Source organism: Panthera uncia, chromosome D4 (assembly GCF_023721935.1).
Source record: "Panthera uncia isolate 11264 chromosome D4, Puncia_PCG_1.0, whole genome shotgun sequence".
NCBI classification, from domain to species: Eukaryota; Metazoa; Chordata; class Mammalia; order Carnivora; family Felidae; genus Panthera; species Panthera uncia.
In genome coordinates, this window is record NC_064807.1 from 88,681,998 (window position 1) to 88,702,214 (window position 20,217).

Below are 20,217 nucleotides of genomic sequence, written 5' to 3' on the forward strand. Positions count from 1 at the left end.
ACCATTGTTCAGCCTCCGGAAGCTCGACTCGGGAGCTACCTCTGGGCTGTTTCTCATCAGCGACTTTGGGAGATGGTCCCACGTGTGTCGCTACCGCCTCTGCCGAGTGACAGGTGACCTCACCCGCCCCTCGGCATCTGTGGGAACCGGGACAGGGCGGGGGTCTTCGCCGCTTTCGTAACCCGGCAACTCGAACGCGCGGTCAGCCGGGTTCAGGGGGTTCCTCGCCTCTGCCCGCACACGGCTCGTGTGCCGCAGCCCCGCCTTCAGTTTGGACGGTGGCTCTGTTACGCGTCCTCCCTTCGAGGAGGCGGCTGCGGCTGCGAAGCAGGGACGCTTCGTTTCCAGGCGCGTCTACGGAGCCCTGCACGTGCCAACAAGATGCCCTCTGCAGGTGCCCTGAGACGCTGGCAGGAACGTGCAGCTGTGACGCCCGGGAAGCTGTTAGTGGGAGCTCTAGAATCTGGAGGGGGGCGTCTTAAGCCACAGGGAGACCTGGGGGGCGAGCGGGCTGGCCCGCGTGGCTGATGGGCAAGGGCGGTTCCCTGCCTCACTGCCGGACGGCCGCCGGGCCGGCACCGGAGACTTCACGCTTAGCCGCTGGACCGTGCAGGGCCCACGGCGGATTCAGCGTCTCTGCAAATTCTCGGGGGGCTCTTCTCTTGAGGCCCAAGGGAAGCTGCATGCAGTGCACGGGAATGGCCGTACTTAAGTTTATTTATCTTGCGAGAGAGACGGCGTGTGCGTGTGCACGTGCGTGCGAGCGGAGAAAGGGCAGAAAGAAAGGGCGAGACAGAGAGAATCCCAAGCAGACTCCGCGATGTCAGCAGAGCCCCACATGGGGCTCGGACTCGGGAACGGTGAGATCGTGACCTGAGCCGAGATCCAGAATCGGACGTTTAACCGACTGAAGCCCCCAGGCGTCCCGGAAATGGCCATTTCTCAAGCAGAACCTTTGGAGGCAGCGTTTACAGGGTCAGAAACAAGGGGTGGTGGACAGGTCAAGGGCACCCTCACGTGGGGGGCCGTGGCACAAGTGCCAAGTGCAGGCAGGAGCCTGAGTATAAGGCAGGAAAGGCCCGTCCGTCTGCCCCGGGGTCAGGACCATCCCTGGCTGGTCTCGAGCCCCTGGCCGGGACATGAGCTTTGGGCTCACGCTTAGAAGCGATGCCCTTTGCTGCATCCGTTTTCTAAAGAACAGAGTCAACACCCGAGGGAAGACCTTTCTGGAAGGTTTGTCTGGACGCCCCGTGTTGGAGACATCTGTCCTGCCTGGGTCTGGAGACCGGGTGCCCCCCGCGTCCACGAGGGCAGCCAGGCACGGCACGGGTAGCTGGGAAGCCCCTACGTTACTTTCCCAGCAAAGACGAGCAGCTTAATTACTCCACCAGCCTCTGTCTGGGGTGAGGCAGAGGCAGAAAGGCACACGCTTGGCAAAACCTTGTGTCTTGTCTCCTCGGAACAGCATTAGAGAAAAACAGGCAAAGCTCAAACGGAATGTTTTAATTTTTCTCTATAAACAAAAGAACGAGGTGACGTGCATTCATCAGCCAGCATGCGCCCCGCAGCAGAACGCCGGGAAGGTGCAATTAAAAGAACCTTTGTCACAATGAACCAGGGGGACGAGGGGATGCTTTTAGCGCAGGCACGGAGGAGATGTTAACGGCGGCATTCAAAGCTTCGTGGGACGCGGGGTTTGCTGTGAGACCCTTTCAGAGGCCCGCGACTACAAAGAAAACTGGCCGCAGAGACAGAGGGGCCGGCTCAGCAGCCTGTGCCGTCTTTCTGGTGACCAGGAGGTCCCCACGGGCAAGGTGGGCGGTGCACCCGGGACGGCAGAATCGCTCACCGATCACGAGCCTGGCTGAAAGCCCAAGTTATAACCGGGCGGGCCACCTGCCTCGTTGAAGGGGCCCCGCGAAGCCCCTGCCATCAGCCCCGGGGCCGGGAGGACCCGCACAGACAAGGCACCAGGCCGTGTCCCTTCTCTTACTACATCCCAGCGCGAAATGGCAGAATGGCACGGGGTCTTTCCGGCTCGCTTTCTGGCCCGAAGGCGCACACTTCGAGCGTGGCCGCACTCACGATTCCTCACTGAGGAACAGGAGGCTGGGTGCACACGGTTCAGCGTGCGGGTGGCATTTTGTCTGCCATGATGGTTCTGAACGTGACCCTGGACCGAAGTTGCCGGGACACCTTGGGCACCGGCACCGGCCTTCTGCGCACACAGAGCCGCCCCAGGAGCCGCTGGCCTGCACGGGGCCGTCCGCAGGCAGGCTCACCCCGAGTCAGCGGAAGACGGCCGCCACCTCAGGGGCCTTCCCGAGGCTGGCCACTTTCTCCCGAGCCCACGGGGCCGAGGAGGCGTGCCCACGGGCGGGGCTGTGGGAGAGGCCGGGCCAGCCTGCGTCCCCGTGTCCCCGTGTCCCCCACGCTGCCAATACTCACGGTCTCTCCTCTCTGTCCAGGGTGTCCCGGGAGCCCGTCCTTGCCCGGAGGGCCCTGAAGGAAGAGGCAAAGGGAAGAAGTTGCATTCAGTTCTGAGAGGCGCGCACCTTTGGGATTTCAGACCAAACCAGGGGACGAACACAGCCACCTCGCTTCAGAGAAAGCTCCTGCGAGGGTCACAGTGACCAAGTGCCACGTGGGGACCCAGCACCTGTGCGTCACCTCCCGAACCCGCGCAGCCTTCCCGAGCGCCACACTTCCCCTCCCAGGGGAGAAACTGAGGCAGGGAGAGGTGCAGCCGTGGGACGCACAGGCAGCAGCACGGGGACCCGGGTCCGCCTTGTCCTGGCCGCTGACCCCCAGCATGTCCGTCTGGCGACAGTGCCCACGGGCAGGCATCTTTCCTTCTGGGGTGTAACAGAGTGCGCTCTGCCTGTGCTGACTTGGACTGTGCCCCCAAAATACGGGGGGAAGTGCTAGCCGCCCCGCACCTGCGAAGGTGACCTCGTTTGGAAACGGGGGCTTTGCAGACGTCACCGACGCAAGGTCACACTGCACTGGGGTGTTCCCAAAGTCGGTGGCTGGTGTCCTCACAGCAAGACGGGGGCGTGACGACCCAGGGACACCCCCAGAGGAGGCGCCACGTTAGGGTGCAGGCAGAGACCGAGTGAAGGGCGTACAAGCCGCGGACGGCCAGCAACCACGGGAAGCCGGGAGCGGGGCGGGGAGGGGGCGGTCTCTCCCAGAGCCCCCCGGGAGGAACCGGCCCCGCCAACCCCCGATCTTGGCCTCTTGGCCTCCAGACTGCGAGACAGCACGTTTCTGCTGTCTCAAGTGGCCGAGTTGGTGGTAATTTGCAACGGTGGCCCGGGACACTCACACTGGACCCAACTACAAGATCGTGTCCGCCCAAATGGGAGAGAGGTCCGCGCTTCCAAAAAGGGGCTCTCTCCAGTTTCCCCGCCGACGCCCCTCCCACCGGCCCAGCAAGGAAAACACGTTACTCACAGGAGGGCCCTTGGGTCCAGGGAAACCGGTGGGTCCTTGGGGTCCGTTGGGTCCCTGCGGATAGAGAACGGCCAGCTGAGCACAGATGTCCTTTCCCCAGTGCGTGGGGGCCCAGGAGACCCCACCATGGTCCTCCCGAGTCCTTGGTTCTCCGAGCAAAGTCTCTTTGTGCTCCCCCGGACCCTTTCTCCATTTATTCCAGCCCCCCGCCCCCCGCCAACGCAACAAAGGAGGTCAGTCCGGGGAGCTGAGGGGGGCAGCTTGGGGCCGAGGGCCGGGGGAGGGGGCCGCCCGCTTCGACAGGCAAGAGACCTCACTCCCAGCGAAGGCTATCACTGACCCGCTTTGGGATCCTAGGAAAACCCTCTCCTTCGGTAGGACTGGAGACACGCCTCCCTCTCCCCAGCCCACCCCGGGAAGAAACGGGGAGGGACATTTAAGGCAGGCTGCCTCCCCAGAGATGTTGGCAGAGGCCCGCGTGTTCACGGTGCTCACCCGTTCACCCGGAGGGCCAGCGGGGCCGTCGCCTCCAGAGTTGCCCTAGGAAGGGAGGGACACAGAAAAAACAGCTTCACCACGATGATCTTTATCATCACTGCCTGTGACAGAACACTGGCCCGTGACGTCACGGGACGTCAGTCACACACGGCACACGGGCACAGGCGCGGGTCACCAGGACTTCCAGGAAAGGGCAGAGGGCGCCAGCCGCCGATCCACGCTCCCAAAGGCCACCTGTCTTGTCATCAGACCCTGAGCTGCTATCCACGGGGCTGTGACATTTCCCCGAGAAGAGCCCCCTGCGGAGGGACAAAGGCCACGCTCCCACCAGGAAGTGTGTCGAAAAGTCACATGGCGATAGGACCCAGGCATCTGCCCCGGGGCCCCCACAAGCGGTGACAACGGCTGTGCCGTGGTATCACTCGCTCGTGCAGGGGAGCGTTAATCCCTGTACGGAAACGTGGGACGCACCGGCACTCAGCGCGGGAGAATGTTCTGTACCCCCCGGTGGACACATCCCACTAGCCGGGGGGCCAGCTCTGCACCCCAGCCGAGCAGAAGGCCCACGTCCCTCGGTGGGAGCGCACTTTGGAATGGCGTCCCGGCCGAACGGGGAGGGCCTGCTTGGCTGTCACACGTTTCCACGCTGAGAAAACGGGAGGAGGGGACGTAAGGGACAGGCTCGGGCTCTCCCTCTGAGGCAGGAGGTAGAAACGGGCCCTCCCCACCAGAACCGGATGGTGGGGTACCCGGATGGCTCAGCACTTGTGCAAAGCCCGGGGGCCCGGTCCCCTAAGGCTGCGGAGGTCCCAGTGTGGGGTGGCCCTTCCCGCCACGGCTCCGTCGGGGCTGAGGCACGTGATGCAACTCAACCTGACCTGTCCGAGGGCTGCTGGCCCGGCTCCTTCCTAAATACCCTCAAGCAAATTTCCTTTTTTTTCTCCCAACAAAAAGGCCACGGATCACCCACAGGTGCTCCACGTGTGGGTGGCGTGGCTGATGCCCCAGAAGTCACTGAAAACCTACCTTGGGGCCGGGCTTCCCAGTGATGCCCCGGGGGCCCCGTTCGCCCCTCGGACCCTGCACGGGGGGGGGGGAGAGAGGAAAGGTGAGCTCGAATCCTCCCAGCCCTGGACACCTCCCTCCCCCTCCCACCGAGCATGCCCCCTGCAATGTGCTCCCGCTTCTGGAAGCCCAGAGGGTGGTTACCGTCGGGCCTCGCTGCCCCCGTGGTCCTGGCTTCCCAGGTGTGCCCTAGAACCAGAGAAAGAAGCGGCTGGTCAGTCACTTGCCAGAGACCCCTGCCACGGCCTGGGTGGTGGCCCTCTCCTGGGTTACGGGGAGAGAGCTCGGAAACAGAAGCCGGGAAGGTCTGCTCTCCTTGTCTGTGCTTCTCCAGGAGATTTTTCAGGCCGAGGGGACTTCACTGCACATTCGATACACAGAGCTTTGTGTTTCCGCACAGGCCTGTAGAAATCCAATTTTCTCCCTGCAGTCTGATGGATGTTTACTGCCCTATCTGGTTTCCTTTCCGCAAGCATCAACACCCCCCACTTCCCCTCCCGCCCGCCCTCTCCCTCCCTTTCTCCATCTCTCTCAGCGGCGGGGGCGAGGGGGATCATTACCGCAACCCCTTTCATACATAATTTACTTTTGCTACAGTTCCGAATATTAGCCATTAAATTTTCAACAGGCTCCACAGTCAAGCAAACTTGCGGCTCCATATATAAATCATACACCCAAAGTCATCGGCTGCTCTTCTCGTAGAACTTAGACTCCTTTTTCTTGGCGGTGTTGTTTTGCATTTTCCAAACCACGGAAAACAGATGCGCCACATTTGTTTTTCTCGGAAGCCGAGCTTGGGTAACGGGTAACGGCGGTTCACCCGCAGCGCGCGGAAGCAACGGGCGGACCGCCACCCCGGTGTCCCCACCGCCTCCCGATTCATCTTCCAGAACTTTATTCCGATTTCGAGCGACGAAGCCCAAGACGGAGCTGAGCCGCGAAGGCCACCTGCCGCACCGTCTCTCCCCAGCTTTGACTTGCTCGCTGCTGGAATCAAAACTGCTCTGTGCCGTCTGCCGTCTTGGAGTGAATTTAATACAACGGTTTACGGTGACGAGGTGATTATGTCTCCTTCCAACAATGCACTCTGGTTTCCCTGCTTTAATTACCTGGCGATAGCCTTTGGCTCCAAATAAATATTTGCATACGAACATTAATGCAACGTCTGCTTTCTTCGCACTGTTGGCTTTTACCAGCGTGGACGCCGGGCCAGCCCCGGCTACTTGTTGGCGTCCGTGGGTGCGTCCAGCCGCGCGTCTTCTCCGCCAAGTCCCACACCCGTGAGCCCGGGCACAGAGGGCAGGACCGAGGCTCAGCCCCGGCCTCCCGGGTGAGCCTGCTGCCCAAGGGTTTCCCTGTAAACTGAACCAGAGACGGACGGACGCTGCTCAACAGGAACCGCCCCGTCCACGGTCTGCTTGGTGACTCGCCTGTGAGCGCCTGTCCTCATGTCCTCACGGGGGATGCGCAGTCCCAGAAACGGCCCTGCTCCGGCCGAGAAGCCAAGCACAGGTGCATCTCTGGACTCCGGCCTCCCGGGCCCCTCAGCCACCAGCCCCGCAGAGCCGCCCTCCCGGTCCGCAGATGGCTCAGGAGCGGCGGGAGCAGGCACCACGGAACCCCTGCCTGTGTCCCTCTCCTCCATGATTTCCAACTGGGACTCTCAGGGATGACATTTTCAATGTGGCTGGTGCCTTCAGTCACGTGGCAAGACGGACCATGCCCCATGGGGGTGGCCTTGAGGCCCCGGGGACGCCGCCCTTTTGCCCCCACCACCTGTTCACCGTCCCCTTGTCTCTCCCCCCCCCACTCTGCCCCCTGCTCAGGCCTCAGTCCTTTGTCCCGGGCATCTGTGAGGCCCAGCCCACCTCCGCCCCTCCAGGCTGTCCCTGAGCCCTCCCTACCTCTGCAGTCAACCGCCCCCCCTTCCCCAGCACATCTGGTTTGTCCCTGAGCACGCTCCGCCATCCGCCACACCATCTGCTTTACAGACTTGCTCCCTGTCCCCACCCTTGGAAGGCAAGTTCCACGAGGGCAGGGATCTGGGCTTCTGTGGCTCTGTCCCCAGGGCTCCAAGAGCACCTGACATGTGGGGACAGGGGAGGTGCTCAACTAATGCCATTTGGATGGAGGGAGGGCTGCGTGGATGGACGGATGGAGGGAGGGAGGGAGGGAGGGAGGGAGGGAGGGACACAGTGACAGGCTGGCAAGAATGACCCCATAACTTGGTCTGGAAGGGTCAGCGAGCCAGCCGGATTGCCAGGATCGGCGATCAAGGAAGAGTTGCAAACCACCAGGGCACCGGGAAGGTCACTGTCACTGGGAAAAAATTTCTTCTTCCTTTCCTGGGGAAGGTTCCAGAATAAAGACATCTCTCTCAGGAGATATGTGGGGGGGACAGACGTGCATAATTCCGGGGTTCCTCTCCCGTGCAGGGATGTGGGTCCTCAGTCGCCCCCGGGGAGGGCGTGGGGAGCCCATGAGCTGAGCCGTGAATGGTCCAGGTCTCCTGACAGGACGTGCTCGTGAAACTGTAGCCATCTGTGTGGTTCACTTGTGTGCAGGGCCATCTCGGACGCTTCCCAGGGACGGACTTGGCCTTTTCCTCTAGATCCCATGTCTTCCGCTTGCCTCTGTGCCCCCAACACCCGGGAGGGGCACAGGGAATATTTCTCCCACGATATGCGCGAACGTGCTTGCCGGTCCTACTTGGCCCTTGCCCGAGCCGTTGCCTTTTGTAAAAGTTGACATCGTTGTCCTCAGGGCCTGCCCCCACCAAGGTGGCCTCCGAATACAGCAACCACCACAGGCAGCTTGGAAAAGCCCCGTAAATTCCCAGCATAGTTTCCTTGCATCTCTGCTTCAGGTCCTGGGAACCAGGAGCCAAACCTCACAAGAGCAAAGCTTCTGGACCCATGCTCCCCCGTTCTGCAACCACATCTGTTTTCGGTGGCGTCCCTGGTGACCCCCAGCACCGACGCATGGGGATAACGGCCCGTGGGGCTTGGGGGGGGGTACCCGGGCATCTCTCTGCCCCTCTGAGCTCAGGAAGCTGAGTAGCTCTACAGGGGCGGGGAGAGAGGAGCGGAGCTTGGGCCCGAGTGCCGGCCCTAGGGCGCCGGCCAGGCCTCCACGGCCCCACGCGACCCATCCCGACGGGGCCTTGATCCCTGGCCCCAGCGGGCTCCTCCACGGACAGGGGCTGTGGCCAAATCACACGACCAAATGCCAAACATCGCGGCCCCTCTAGGAGAGTCTCGCCGCGAGCTGGTGTCAAAGGTCAGGAGGCCGCCACCAGCACAGAAGCCACTCCCTTATCACCCCCATGCTTCCCGGACCCTGGCCCACCCTTCACAGCGGCCTCTGTGAGTATTCCAGAGGGCAGCTTTCCCCAAAGGCGTCCGTCAGACTCTCTCTGGAGGTCAGACAGACAGGGAGGGAGGCGGATGGGTACACGGACAGCGACAGACAAGGAAGAGCCAGACAGACACGCTCGCAGAGGCACAGACACAGGATGTACGTGCAGGTGAACAGGTAGATGTGCGTGGAGATCAGGTCCAGCTGCAGATGACGACAGTGTCCCCGTGCTCACGCCGTCTCCTCGCACTGAGGGCAGTTCCCCGTTTTCTATCTACCTCAGGCATCGGGCACGTACACGTTTGTTTACACGGGTTGGGCTGGCTTGAGGTCTCTCTCCGTTTTTCGGGAGAGCTCACCGTCTCTGCTCAGACGCGGTGAGGACAGATCGGGGCAGGGGTCTCTCTGGGAAGACGCAGCCCTCCTGTGCCAGGAGCAACAGCGTGGGCGCAGGGGAAAGGGCCGGGCCTGTCCCAGTTCCCGCAAAAGCGGCAGTCCTTCCTCCGAGGTCTGGGGTCCTCCCCGCCCCAAGGTACGCCCTGCACACGTCTCGAAACCCGGCCTCTCTGCCCCCACATGCCTGTGGACAACCAGCTCAGAACTGAACGACCAAGAGGACCCCCTCGATCCTGCGTCCCGGGCGGCAATGCTCAGAGAGCGCCCTGTAATTTCCCCGACAGAAGGTCTGGAGCAGGGGGCGGTCAGGGCGGTGTGGGGGGCGTGGCTTCCTCAGCCCAGCCCTTCAGAACGCCACTGCCCATGGTGACAACGGAGTGAACCACAGCATCGGGCACCGGGCAGGTGCCCTGGGGCAACGGCAGCTTGGGAATGACGAGGGGGGAAGAGCTTCCTGAATTTGGACCGGCAGGGTAGGCAACACGCTCCTTTTTCCTCCTTCCCTTCCTTTAAAAATTCACCCGGAGGAAAGGCCCTCGGGTTCAAAGACTCGGGTTTCGCTCACGGCCTGAGGAGCTGTCGGGGTCGCGGTGTCGGTCAGAAAGCATGCCCTCCCCTCCCGCCGCTGCCCTGCAGCCCACCACCACCCAGCCCCGTGTGCGGGGAGTCTCCAGCGCTTGGTGCTGAAGGCCACGGGCTTAAGGTCCGCCATCTGGAAAGCGGTTTGGGCAGCAAAGTGGGTGAGAGCAAACAGGACGTGCCAGAAAATGCACCCGTTGAATACCAAGGCAGTGGAGCGAGCCACCTGACCGGAGGCCAGGCTGTCCTTACCCTGCCGCCCTTCTCTCCGTTGGCACCAGGAAAGCCGGGAAATCCGATAGAACCCTGAAAGAGAGGTGACTCATAAGGAAGCACGAGAGCTGGGCCAGAGAATCAGCTATGCTGCGTGTGCCAGCAGCAGCTTACGGTTCACGGCCTCAGACACGAGCTCCACCGACCCACCCCCTCACCCCCCACCCATCCATCCATCCACCTTCTACCCTTCCATCCATCCATTCATCCATCCGTCCGTCCGCCCACCCATCCACTCATTCACCCACCCAACCATCCAGCTACCCATCTACCCATCTACCCATACATCCATCCCATCCAACTATCCACCTACCCCTCCATCCACTCAGCCAACCATCCATCCGTTCTGCCCAACCATATACCCACCACCCCGCCCCCAGCCAGCCATCCACCCATCTAACTATCCACCAATCTGTCCACCCACTCAAACACCATCCATCCATCCATCCATCCTTCCAACCATCTGTCCATTCAACCGGCCATCCACCCATCATCCATCCACTCACCCATCCATCCAACTATCCGCCTATACAAACGTCAACCGCCCACCCACCAACCCACCATTCACCATCCATCCGTCACCCACTCACTCAAGAAATATTTCCTAGGCATCTCATAGAGTCCAAATCTAAAAACCAAAGCTGAGTCTTAACCACACTTCCCCCTTCTCCCCCTCTGAACACTCATGTCTTCAAATGCTGGTATCTGCAAAGAACAGGGCACACAGATTCCTGAGAATGAACTGGAAGGGATGTGTGGATCTCACATTCATGACATTTTGTTTGCTGCGTCTTGTTGTCATGTTTTGTTATCTTCCCAGAACACCTCTAAATAAAGCATGGCGGCTTGTAGAGTGAGAAGTTAATGCAAATCTATGCACTGGCTCTAACAACTAACAGCTTTTTAATTCTAGAAACCTACGAGGGGCACGTAGACAAAAGAGACACTTGGGGACTTTGATGTGGGTAATACCCAGACAACTACGACGTGAGCTTCCCCGTGACACTCGGGCACTTCCCGTGCCCGTGGGAGGTGGCTACTGTCTTCAGCGGGCCTCGACTCTCCGGTGGCTAAAAATCCTGACCTGAATGTGCGCTCAGACCATGAAAAGTTCGCGAATTTCCAAACCTTGCACCCCTACGTCCACCTGCCAATCCAGGCAGGAGACTGCCCCGGACACCCGGGTGCAGGTCCCACAGAGCTCAGTGCGGGTGCTGGGACACGGTGGCATGTCCAGACACTCCTGAGGACCTTGAAAACTGCCAGGCGGGGCGCCTGAGTGGCTCAGTCCCTTAAGCGTCTGACTTGGCTTGGGCTCGGGTCACAATCTCACAGTTGCACGGGGTCAAGCCCTGCGTCAGGCTCTGCACTGGCAGCATGGGGCCTGCTTGGGATTCTCTCTCTCCCTCTCTCTGTCCTTTCCCTGCTGGCACTGTCTCTGTCTCTCTCTAAATTAATTAATTTAAAAAAAACTGCCAGGCAGCTCAAAGTTTTATTCCCTTGCCTTCCGAGGACACTGCCTGAACTTGGCCCACACACCCCCGGACTTCTCTCCTCTCCTCCCCTCAGAGGACATATACTTCAGGACAAAAGGCCTGTCAGTCAGCCCCTCTTGCTCCAAGACGCGGGGGGCACGGCCACGTCACAGCCGCACTCAGCACGCTACCGTGGGACCCCGAACAAATTCCCGTTTCACTGCAAACTGCCTCCCCGCACACGGGGCGAGGGCCCACCCGCCCCAAGTGGATATTAGCATTCCACGGGAAGGACTGCTGATTCCTCAGCCAGAATGGAAAAATCCAGGGGGACAGGCAGCCCACGGGGCCCTTCCCGGGAACGAGCCTGAGCCTGGGAGCCTGGAAAGGCGCTGAAGCCGGGGAGGCAGAACGACGCAAGCAAAGCCGGGAGAGACAGGAACTCTCCTGCACCGCTAATTATGTCTCCGGTGCAGACAGCTGGTTATTTTTTAAGGAAGAACCATGAATAATAAAAGGTGAGATTTGGGGAAAAAAATAACGTGTTAAATGATTTCCAAGGCCTGGAGGAGATGTTTCACTTAAAGCAGAACATGATTTCATGGAAGGAAGGTTTCATCTCCCTTTACGCTGTTATGAGCAAATAACCTTCAAATCTCCAGTGCGGAGCGGAGGTGAGAGAGGCTTCACGAGTCCTCGGTGCAGAGAAAGCGGCGGGCAGAGGTGCAGGGGACGCCTCGCCTCGCACGGCCCTCGGCTCAGGCTGGCTCTGCCCCCTTCTCCGAAAGGCCCGACTGCCAGCCCCTCCTTCCAACCCAACCAGGCTAACGCGCAGGCTGTGGCCAGGGCAGAGCCTGGGGGAGACAGCTGGGGCGACGCTGGGTTTCGCCACAGCAGCCTCCCCCGGGGCCGTGGGTGTCCGAACACCCGATACTCTCATAAGTTACCTTGGGCCCTTGTCTTCCCGGGTAACCTGGTAATCCCGGCACTCCGAGTTTTCCCTGGGGAAAAAGAAGGGGCTGTGTTATCTGGCCAGCACCTTACCTCTCCATCCATTTTCTTCCAGCCGAGAAAGGACACGGAGAGGCCGCTGCCTGCCCCCTGGGAAGCCGTCTCCCCCGAAAATCCCTGCCCGGACGGGAGGCAGGAGGAGACACGGCCATGGCTGAGGCAAATCTCCAACGGAGGAACTCTTTATCTGTGAGATTCTGTCGAGCCCTTTTGTAAAAGAGTCCTCGGGGCAAGACAGGGCGGATGTCTGGTGCACTCTGAGCGCCCGTTCCTGGGCCAGCGCCACAGCAGGGGGCAGGGGGGCGGGGGGCACAGGTGTAAGGACAGGGGCCTGTGGAGAGTCCCTGCATGAAAGATGATGCCCTGGGTGCCGGGGCTCGGTCCCCAAGCTCTGGGGCACCCGGAGGAAGGAGCCCTCTCAGGGCACTGGCCTGGCAAGGTGCTCAGAGAGACCTAGCTCGGGACAAGGAAAGGACTGGCCTAGCAACGGACGAATTCGCCAGGAAGGGTGGCCAGGGTGCCGGGGGAGCACGTGGGACAGGACCCGACTCAGATTACACCTGGCCCCATCTGGGGGCTTCAGCCCGGCAGAGTCACCAGCCTGGCCACCCAAGGCCGTCAGAAGGGTCTGTCCCCGGGAAGCAGTGAGCATCCTTCCCGTCACATACCTTCTCCCCAGGGGGTCCCAGAGGACCCGGGTCGCCGTTTGGACCTCCACGACCCTTCGGGCCTTCGGGGCCATCTTCTCCTCTGGGACCAGGGGGGCCGATCTCCCCCTGCAGGTCAGAAAAGAGAAGGTGAGGAAGAACCCCCAGTCTCCACCCCCCACCACATGACTCCCATGGCCGTTCTGGGCCCGAGAGTCCGGGTCCCAGGTCAGATCTTGGGGTAGGAGCCGCTTAGCCCGCTTGGCGCACCAGGCGGCCTCAAGAGCACGGCACCCGCTCCTGTCCGACGAGACGGGAGCACCGCGGCGCAAGCTATGGGGCTCTGCTGAACGGCCACGCCGCCCCTCTGCACAGCGGTGGGAAGTTCCTTCTCCAGGCTGCACGCTCCTGCTTCTCCAAATGAGTCCCTCTCGGTTGAGGCGACTTTGGTTAACCCCGGAGCTCTCAACCGCTCCTTGCCCAAATAGATCAGGACAACCTGTGCGCAGGACGGTGCCTTTTTCCTCAAAGCAGGGATGGGATGCAGCCCCCGCCGCCCAGGGGTCTGGGCCTGGCAGGCACACAGGAGACCACGTGACGTGTCCCAGAGACGGAAGGGTCCTCAACGCTGCCCCAACCAACTTCGCCGCGGTCCAGCCTGGGCCCGGACACGACCGGGGGTCTGGGGGCTTGCCGAGGTCCACGGCAGCGCCGGCCCGGCCTCTGAGCGCCGCCCCCCCCCCCCCCCCCCCCCCCGGCCCTCTGCTCACTGCCAGGTCTCGCTCTGATCACTGGCTTCCAGCGGCAGCTGGAAGACAGCCGTACCCCCCACAGCAACGATGGGTGTCCCACGGGAAACGAAGGACCAATAACTTCCTTATTCGTAATGTCCAGTGTGTCCGCGGGCCCAGGACTCTCGGTCCCTAAGAAATGTTCTTCCAACAAAAGGACCCTTCACACATTAACTGAGCACCTAGGAAAGGTCACGCTCGGGGCAGAAGTTTCTCCGCTCCCTGGCTGAGGAAGTGTCCCTGCTGCCAGTCCCACCCTCACCCAATTCCAACGGCAGGCCTGCCCGCGGAGCCTGGAGTGTGACCGCCGGACATCCTTTGTGCAATCTCTTTCAGAGATGGACCCTCGTGATGTGGACCCCGAGCGTGTGCACGGCATTGTCAGAGGCAGCATAAAAAGGACGTTCGCCAGCCAGAGAGAGAGAGGCCCCTCAGATGTGGGGCAGAGTCCCGTCACCATGGAGAAAGTTCTAGAAGGGCTGTCTTTAGCAGGAACATAACTGGGACACGACTGTGAAATGAATCTCTCTCTTTCGTTCCTCCGCCTTTGATAGAGGCCAAGATTGCCTCTGCCTTTTTAGTCTGTGACACGGCGCCAGGCGCGTGGGGCTCTCCGGGGCTGGCACGTTCTGAAAAGGCACCTGCAGGCCAGCTTTGCCGGGGAACAGTTACGGCAGCCGCACGGCGGCCGACAGCCGTCTGTCCAGGTGTGCGTCCAGCTGCCACCACAGCTGTGCCCACGCGGGTGGCTCGGGCACCTCCCGCCCTCCTGCCCGGGGCCTGCGCTCACTCTCAAGGGGGTCGGGGCCCTTCAAAGTGCCCGCGCCCTGGCGGTGGCAGCCGGCCGACGACCCGGAACCTTCCTCCCGCTTCATCTGCTCTGCCCTCTCCCCACTTAGAGGAAGACATAGCCAGCAGCTTTCTGCCGGGCGCCTGCCGTGGGAGCCAAGCCCATCCCCCTGCAGCACGAGCAGCTTCCTCGGGCGGGGAGGTAAATTATTCATTAAAAAGCAACTGCTGTCTTGCAGCTTCTGATGCCCGAGCATGAGATTACAGAACACAGGAGCTGCTCGGGGTCCGAAAATCACGGGAGGATGCTGGGGGGCCCGAGATGCCGTCGGGGCGGGCAGGGACCCCGGCCCTCCCGGGTCGGACGGCATTTCTGCAGCCCCCTCCCTCCGTCTCTTCCGAGCCAAGTGAGGCGCTCTGCCATCCCGAGTGTCGGCCGCAAAAAGACAAGTCCCCACGGACCCCCTGGGCACGGAGATCAGGGCACAGGGCAGAGGGGCCAGGTGACCCCAGGTGATCCCAGTGACCGGGTGTTCACACCAGGCGAGAGCCGCCTTGGCTCTGAGCGGGAAGCTGAGGGCCAGTGGGGGGACAAGCACAGAGCCAGGCCCCTGGGCTCCCAGCTGTTCCTGCCTGCTGGCCGAGAGCACCCCCCGAAGAGGCGTCACCTTCGTTAGGAGAAGCTGTCCTGCGGCCCCGAACGCCGCAGCCCTCCCCTGGCCTCCCACCCCCAGCCCCGACCCCCGCCAGCACCCCAAAACACTCACCCGATCGCCCTTGATTCCCATGTCGCCTTTAAACCCAGGAAAGCCGTCTTCACCCTGACAAAGGACAAGGCAGCGCCTGGGTCGGCACGTAGAGCCCACCTCCGGGGCGGCTGGCCCCCCTCCCCCCACGACTCCGCACACAGCCCCCAGCCCAGAGCCCGTCGCCACACAAGCGCTGGGCGTGCCGGGCGGGGGGGTTCCGAGAGTGAGTCCGGTCCCTCGTGAAGGGCGCCCCTCTAACTCTCTGTAGTCGTGGGGTCGAGCTCGTGGTCCGCCGCCCCCACCCCCACACCCCTGCACCCCGCACAGCTGTGCACAGCTGGTCCCCGCTGGGGCCCAGTAGCCGCTGCCGGGCGAGCACCGGGGCGGGGCTGGAGGGAGGACGCCCCAGAGAAGCCGGCCGCCACGGTGGGCCCCACAGACCGGCCCAGCAAGAGCTGGAGGGGACGGAAGGGCCCAGGGCTCGGGCAGTCTGGCTGTGGGGCAGCCCTCAGTGACACAGTCCTGCACCCTCCAGGCCAGGGGGACACATTCCTGCTATTCGCGTATTTGGGGATCCACAAGGGTCAGGGACTGCCGTGCGCTCGAGTCCCCACGCAGACAACCGCAGACACCCTCAGGTACTTGCACGGGGCGGCCTGGCTCGCCCTCCCTCTCCATCCAGGCCCGGCGTCCTGACCTCATTTGCCCATCGGGGGGCCTGGTCCTGAGCCCCAGGCCGGCCGGGAGCTGGTACGCAGAGGGAGGCAGTTTTCTGGGACTTGGTGCGAACTCGTTTCTCCCCAGCCCGCAGTGCGCGTCCGCTGTCCGGTGATATGCCGGGGACTCACCCACAGCGGCCTCGGGCTCTAGGTCCCAGGAGGCTCTCCTCACCCCCACCCCGCAGGCTGTCCCCCCGGGGGCCCTCAGAGGGGCGGTGACTCTCCTGGAGAAGAGGCCTTCCCCGTCAGAACTCGCTCAGGTAGCCCTGTCTCTGGCTAAAGGACAAAAGTGATGGGACAAATGTGGCAAAACCTGGGGCTCTGGGGAGCCCCCGCCAACGGGATGAGGGGAGTTGAGGGAGCCGGGAGCTGCCGGTGGGGACCTCGTCTGTCCCGCGGGGAGTGTGCCCGGCCCTGACCCCGAGGGCCCTCAGTCCCCACGCTTCCAGGGGCCACAGGATGACGGCTCAGGGGTCTGCCTTCCTCCGCTGGCTCTCCAGGGGGAACCGAGGCAGTGTGCGTGCGCCTGCTCCCCCAGGCTGAGCACGGAGACGGGGCCGAGGCTGAGCCATCGCCACAGCACAGAGGGCCCAGCGTCCGCGCCGTCCCTGTCCAGCGTGGCCACGTGAGGAGCCAGCTCAGGGACGGGAACAGGCAGATGCCGCGGGGAAGGAGCCGTGCCGGGCGCGGCCGGGGGGCACGGCAACACCTCTTTCCCTCCGCGCCTGGCTCTGCTCCAGCCTGAGGGGCCGCCCAGGGAAGAACACCCAGCACCCCAATGGCCCCATTGTCCAGCTGCCTTGCGAGGCATCCGCCTGGGGTGTCCGCTGGCCTCTGCGGGTGAGCGGCGAGCCTTGGCCTTGGCCGTGGGTGGGGGGTGCCAAGCCCCCGGCCCTCAGCCCTGCCAGGAGGTGCGCCCACAGCCTGCCCTTTTGCAAACAGTCTGTCCCGCGGGGGGGATCACGCCCCTCCACACTCAGAGGCCACATGAGCCTCAGCAGCTGTTAGGGCTGCCACGGAAGGAGCCACCCAGCCGGCCACCAGCTCTGCGGCAGGAAGAGGCGGGGGGCACTCACCTTCTCGCCCTTGGTGCCTTTCAGACCGCGGATGCCATCAGCTCCCTGGGCAAACACGAAGGGAAGAGAGTGAGTCGGGTGGGTCGGAGCCTCTCCTGAGCTCTCGAAAGGGAAGGGTCGAAGCCCCAAATACCAGGAGGGCTGAGTGCGCAGCCCCCCAACCCACACAAGCTCCCTCACGCTCCCAGTCTCCGAGGGAGGACCCTGCAGGCTCTCCTCACGCCTACGTGAGCCCTGCCTCCCTGCCTCCCCCCACCAAGGATTCCCAGATGTCCCCCGCTGACATCTGCCCTCTTCCAGAAACATCCGTCTCTCTGAGGTCTGGGGAGCTGGTGGGACGTGAGGCCTCAGCATGGCTCTGGAATCGGGCAGACTGCTCGTGGCCTCTGACATCGTCCCAGGTGCCTAGTGCCTCGGTTTCCTCATTTGGGAAGTGGGGGTGACGACAACCACTGCCCTGTTACTGCTGGTGGGAGGGGGATGCAGACGAGCCCTCAGGACAGTGCCCGGCACATAGTTGGTGCTCAAAACACAACAGCTGTGTGCTGTCTGGCCGCTGTCATTCTGTATTATTATTACTGACATGCGACAGTAGGCAACAGCTCATCAAACTGACTGATAGAATGGCACCAGTGCCACTGAACGCCAGCTCAGGACAGATCTCTGCGCCAGACCAGAACTGTAAGGGTGGGACACACCCTCTTTCCTCTGAGCACCCCCCCCCCCCCCCCCCCCCCGCTAGCACCTTGCCCAGACCAGGTAAGTCCACCCGTGGAGTGGAGGGAACTGGCCACAGCCTCGGCCCTCCGAGCAGGGAGCAGACACCGACCGCGGCCAGCTGCCCACGGGACCCCGGAGAGAGGCCAGGCCTCCTATCTGGTTCCAGCAGAGGCGGCGGGCAGGGCGGCCGGGCCACCTCGCGGGGACCCTCGGGCTGCCAGACGCCCTCTGGTGGCAAGAACTGTGCACAGAGTGTTAAGCCTTTTTCCAGGAACTGAGGAGAAGCCCTAAGAAAAGCTGGAGCCAGGCGCTGAGAGCTGGGCCGGGCCTGGGCTGCACGGCCTCCCCCGGGCGGGAGCGGGGGCGGCGACCGCCCCCTAGATGCACCCCGGGCTCCAGTGGCCCCAGGCGGCCAGATGCCTCGGGACAGAGGGGAGGTGCGGTTACCCCCACACCTCGATGCCCTGGGGGCTCTGGCACCAGCTTCCTCCCTCTTGCCATGCTGGCGGGGTGGGCTTCCTGTGCCCACGCCCTCCCAGACCCAAAGTCCTACCATTTCCCGACCCAGGTCAGAGGCCAGGAGACCAACAGACCAGATCTCTCGGCCACGGCACGGCTGACATCTGGGGCTGGGTCACAGGGGCTGCCCTGCGCACAGCATCCCTGACCCCCCACCCGTTGCGTGACGGTAGTCTCTCCCCCCAAGTTGTGACAGTCAAAAAGGTCTCCAGATGTCCCCCGGGGGGCACGAATCGGCCCTGGGCCTGCTGTCCCTCAGGCTGCGGACTCCACTGTCATTTTCAAAAGCACAGGAAATGAGAATGCATGTCTCCAGCGAAAAGAGCGTTCAGCCCCACTTTTCCTCCCACTCCCTGCTTCCAAGTCTAACTGGATCGCTCACGGCCTGAATGAATTTTAATCAGATAGACAAGATAAGAGCATTCCCCATAAACATTTTAAAGCAAACACCTTTTAGCTCACAGACACAGCATTATGCAATTAGCCGTGTACAGAGCCAGCAGACGCTTTTGCGAGAAGAATTTATAAAATAAACACGCACAGAGCTCACATAATCGGCATTTCTGCCACACAGGCAATCCTGATAAAACTCACAAGGCGTGCTGGTAAGAGCCCGCTTCAGGGAGAAACCTGCCCTGCCTCGGGCCCCCGGCCCCCGGCCCCCCGCCCCCGGGAAGTCCGTCTGCCCTCGGGCCCTCGGAACATCGGGATTCCGGGGAAATGCCGTCGGGCCCCTCGGGGTCTGGCTCGGGGCACTTGGTGCGGAAGAAGCAAGTTCTGGGTCTGAGTCCCCACCGAGGCATCGATTTTAGGGTAACTTGGGGCAAGGTGCTAAAAACTGAGGTTTTGGATTCTCCATCCCCCACACCGCAGGCCAGCCGCACACGTCCGAGGGGCAGAAGCGCCCAGGAGGATGAAGCGCGGTCAACGGTGCGGACCGAGCACAGGAGCTGAGGGGCGTGTCCACGCAAATCCCTCAGGCTGGGCTACTTGCGTTTGTGTATATATTTATACGTTTCCCTTCACGTCAAGTTGAAGTCATTTGGGAACAAAGTGAGCCGTTGGCTTTTCTAAGGCCTCAGCATCACCTAGAGCTTTCAGACGCTACGGAGGAAAGAACACCCGCCACCCCCGCCCCCGAACACGTTCCTCAGGGCACATCCCTCTCCGTATAAATGTGCCCCAGGTGCCCAGAGAGCGACATGACTGGAAATTAAATCACACAACTCAAAGCAAACCCGGTTAGCTGTGACGGAACAGGCGGGCCTGTGTTTTGGGCATCGCTCTGGAGCTCCGTGCCCCCGTTTGACAAGGTTCCAGAGCCCCTTGGCACCGCAAACACGACTGCGGGTAAGTGGACACCTCCCACGAGCATCTCGCCAGCACTCGGTCTCCCGGGTGTTATCCATGGGGACGGACTCTCTCGCTCCGGATGTGCAAATGGCCCGGAAGGGACGTTTCTGAGTTTCCCCGGGGAAAGAGGGACAGGCTATTCCCCTTGGCTGAGGCGTGTACCCGTGCGGCGCCTGGGAGGGGGCGGGCACTGGGTGATAGCTAGAGCAGCGTCCCGACCGACGGACAGGCGGCCACCGCCCTGACGCCTACGTCGTCACAGACGCACCGGAGCTGTCCCCTGCTCCGGGATCAGCCCCTCCTGGCCCTGGCTGGCCACTCCCTCGCCTGTCCCAGCCCCCTGTCCCGGGATCCCACCTTTCCCTCAGGAGCGCCGGGGGACCGGGACTGCTGCGCCCGCAATCCCAGCCTTGGCCTCCAGGAGGGCGCGAAGCTGCCAGAACCTCACCTTGACTCCTCGGGGACCCGGATAGCCGATGGGGCCCTGGGGGCCGGGTGGACCCTGAAACGAAAGGGGAAAGACCGTCAGCTCCATCTGGGGTGTGGTCGTGTCCGGTCCGCTCTGGGTCCTCCCACAACAGCTGGAAAGCTTCCGTCCCAGCAGCCAATTCCTCATGCTCCGTGCGGAGCGGACCCCGCACATCGGACCCTTGGAGGGGCTCCCACTGGACGGGGGACGCCTGCTGTGTCTCCTGCTGAGGCTTTTGCCGGGGACCGAGGTGCGGCCGCCGCCCAGAGGTTCGG

The 20,217-nt window shown here is 62.5% G+C and overlaps 1 protein-coding gene across 4 annotated transcripts in view; it reads right to left on the reverse strand.

Moving 5' to 3' along the window:
* Window positions 1-20,217, reverse strand: part of LOC125922945 (collagen alpha-1(V) chain) — a 153,312-nt gene that overhangs the window by 34,415 nt on the left and 98,680 nt on the right. For 2 of the 4 annotated variants that reach the window (XM_049630926.1, XM_049630918.1), the window contains exons 27-37: window positions 19,922-19,975; window positions 16,882-16,926; window positions 15,105-15,158; window positions 12,779-12,886; window positions 12,047-12,100; window positions 9,604-9,657; window positions 5,164-5,208; window positions 4,981-5,034; window positions 3,952-3,996; window positions 3,457-3,510; window positions 2,449-2,502 (exon numbers count right to left, since the gene is read on the reverse strand). In XM_049630926.1, the coding sequence (XP_049486883.1) occupies window positions 2,449-2,502; window positions 3,457-3,510; window positions 3,952-3,996; window positions 4,981-5,034; window positions 5,164-5,208; window positions 9,604-9,657; window positions 12,047-12,100; window positions 12,779-12,886; window positions 15,105-15,158; window positions 16,882-16,926; window positions 19,922-19,975 (621 nt within the window). Of the gene's footprint in view, window positions 1-2,448; window positions 2,503-3,456; window positions 3,511-3,951; window positions 3,997-4,980; window positions 5,209-9,603; window positions 9,658-12,046; window positions 12,101-12,778; window positions 12,887-15,104; window positions 15,159-16,881; window positions 16,927-19,921; window positions 19,976-20,217 lie in introns of all 4 variants that reach the window. The other 2 variants (XM_049630909.1, XM_049630901.1) reach the window with 1 other exon arrangement.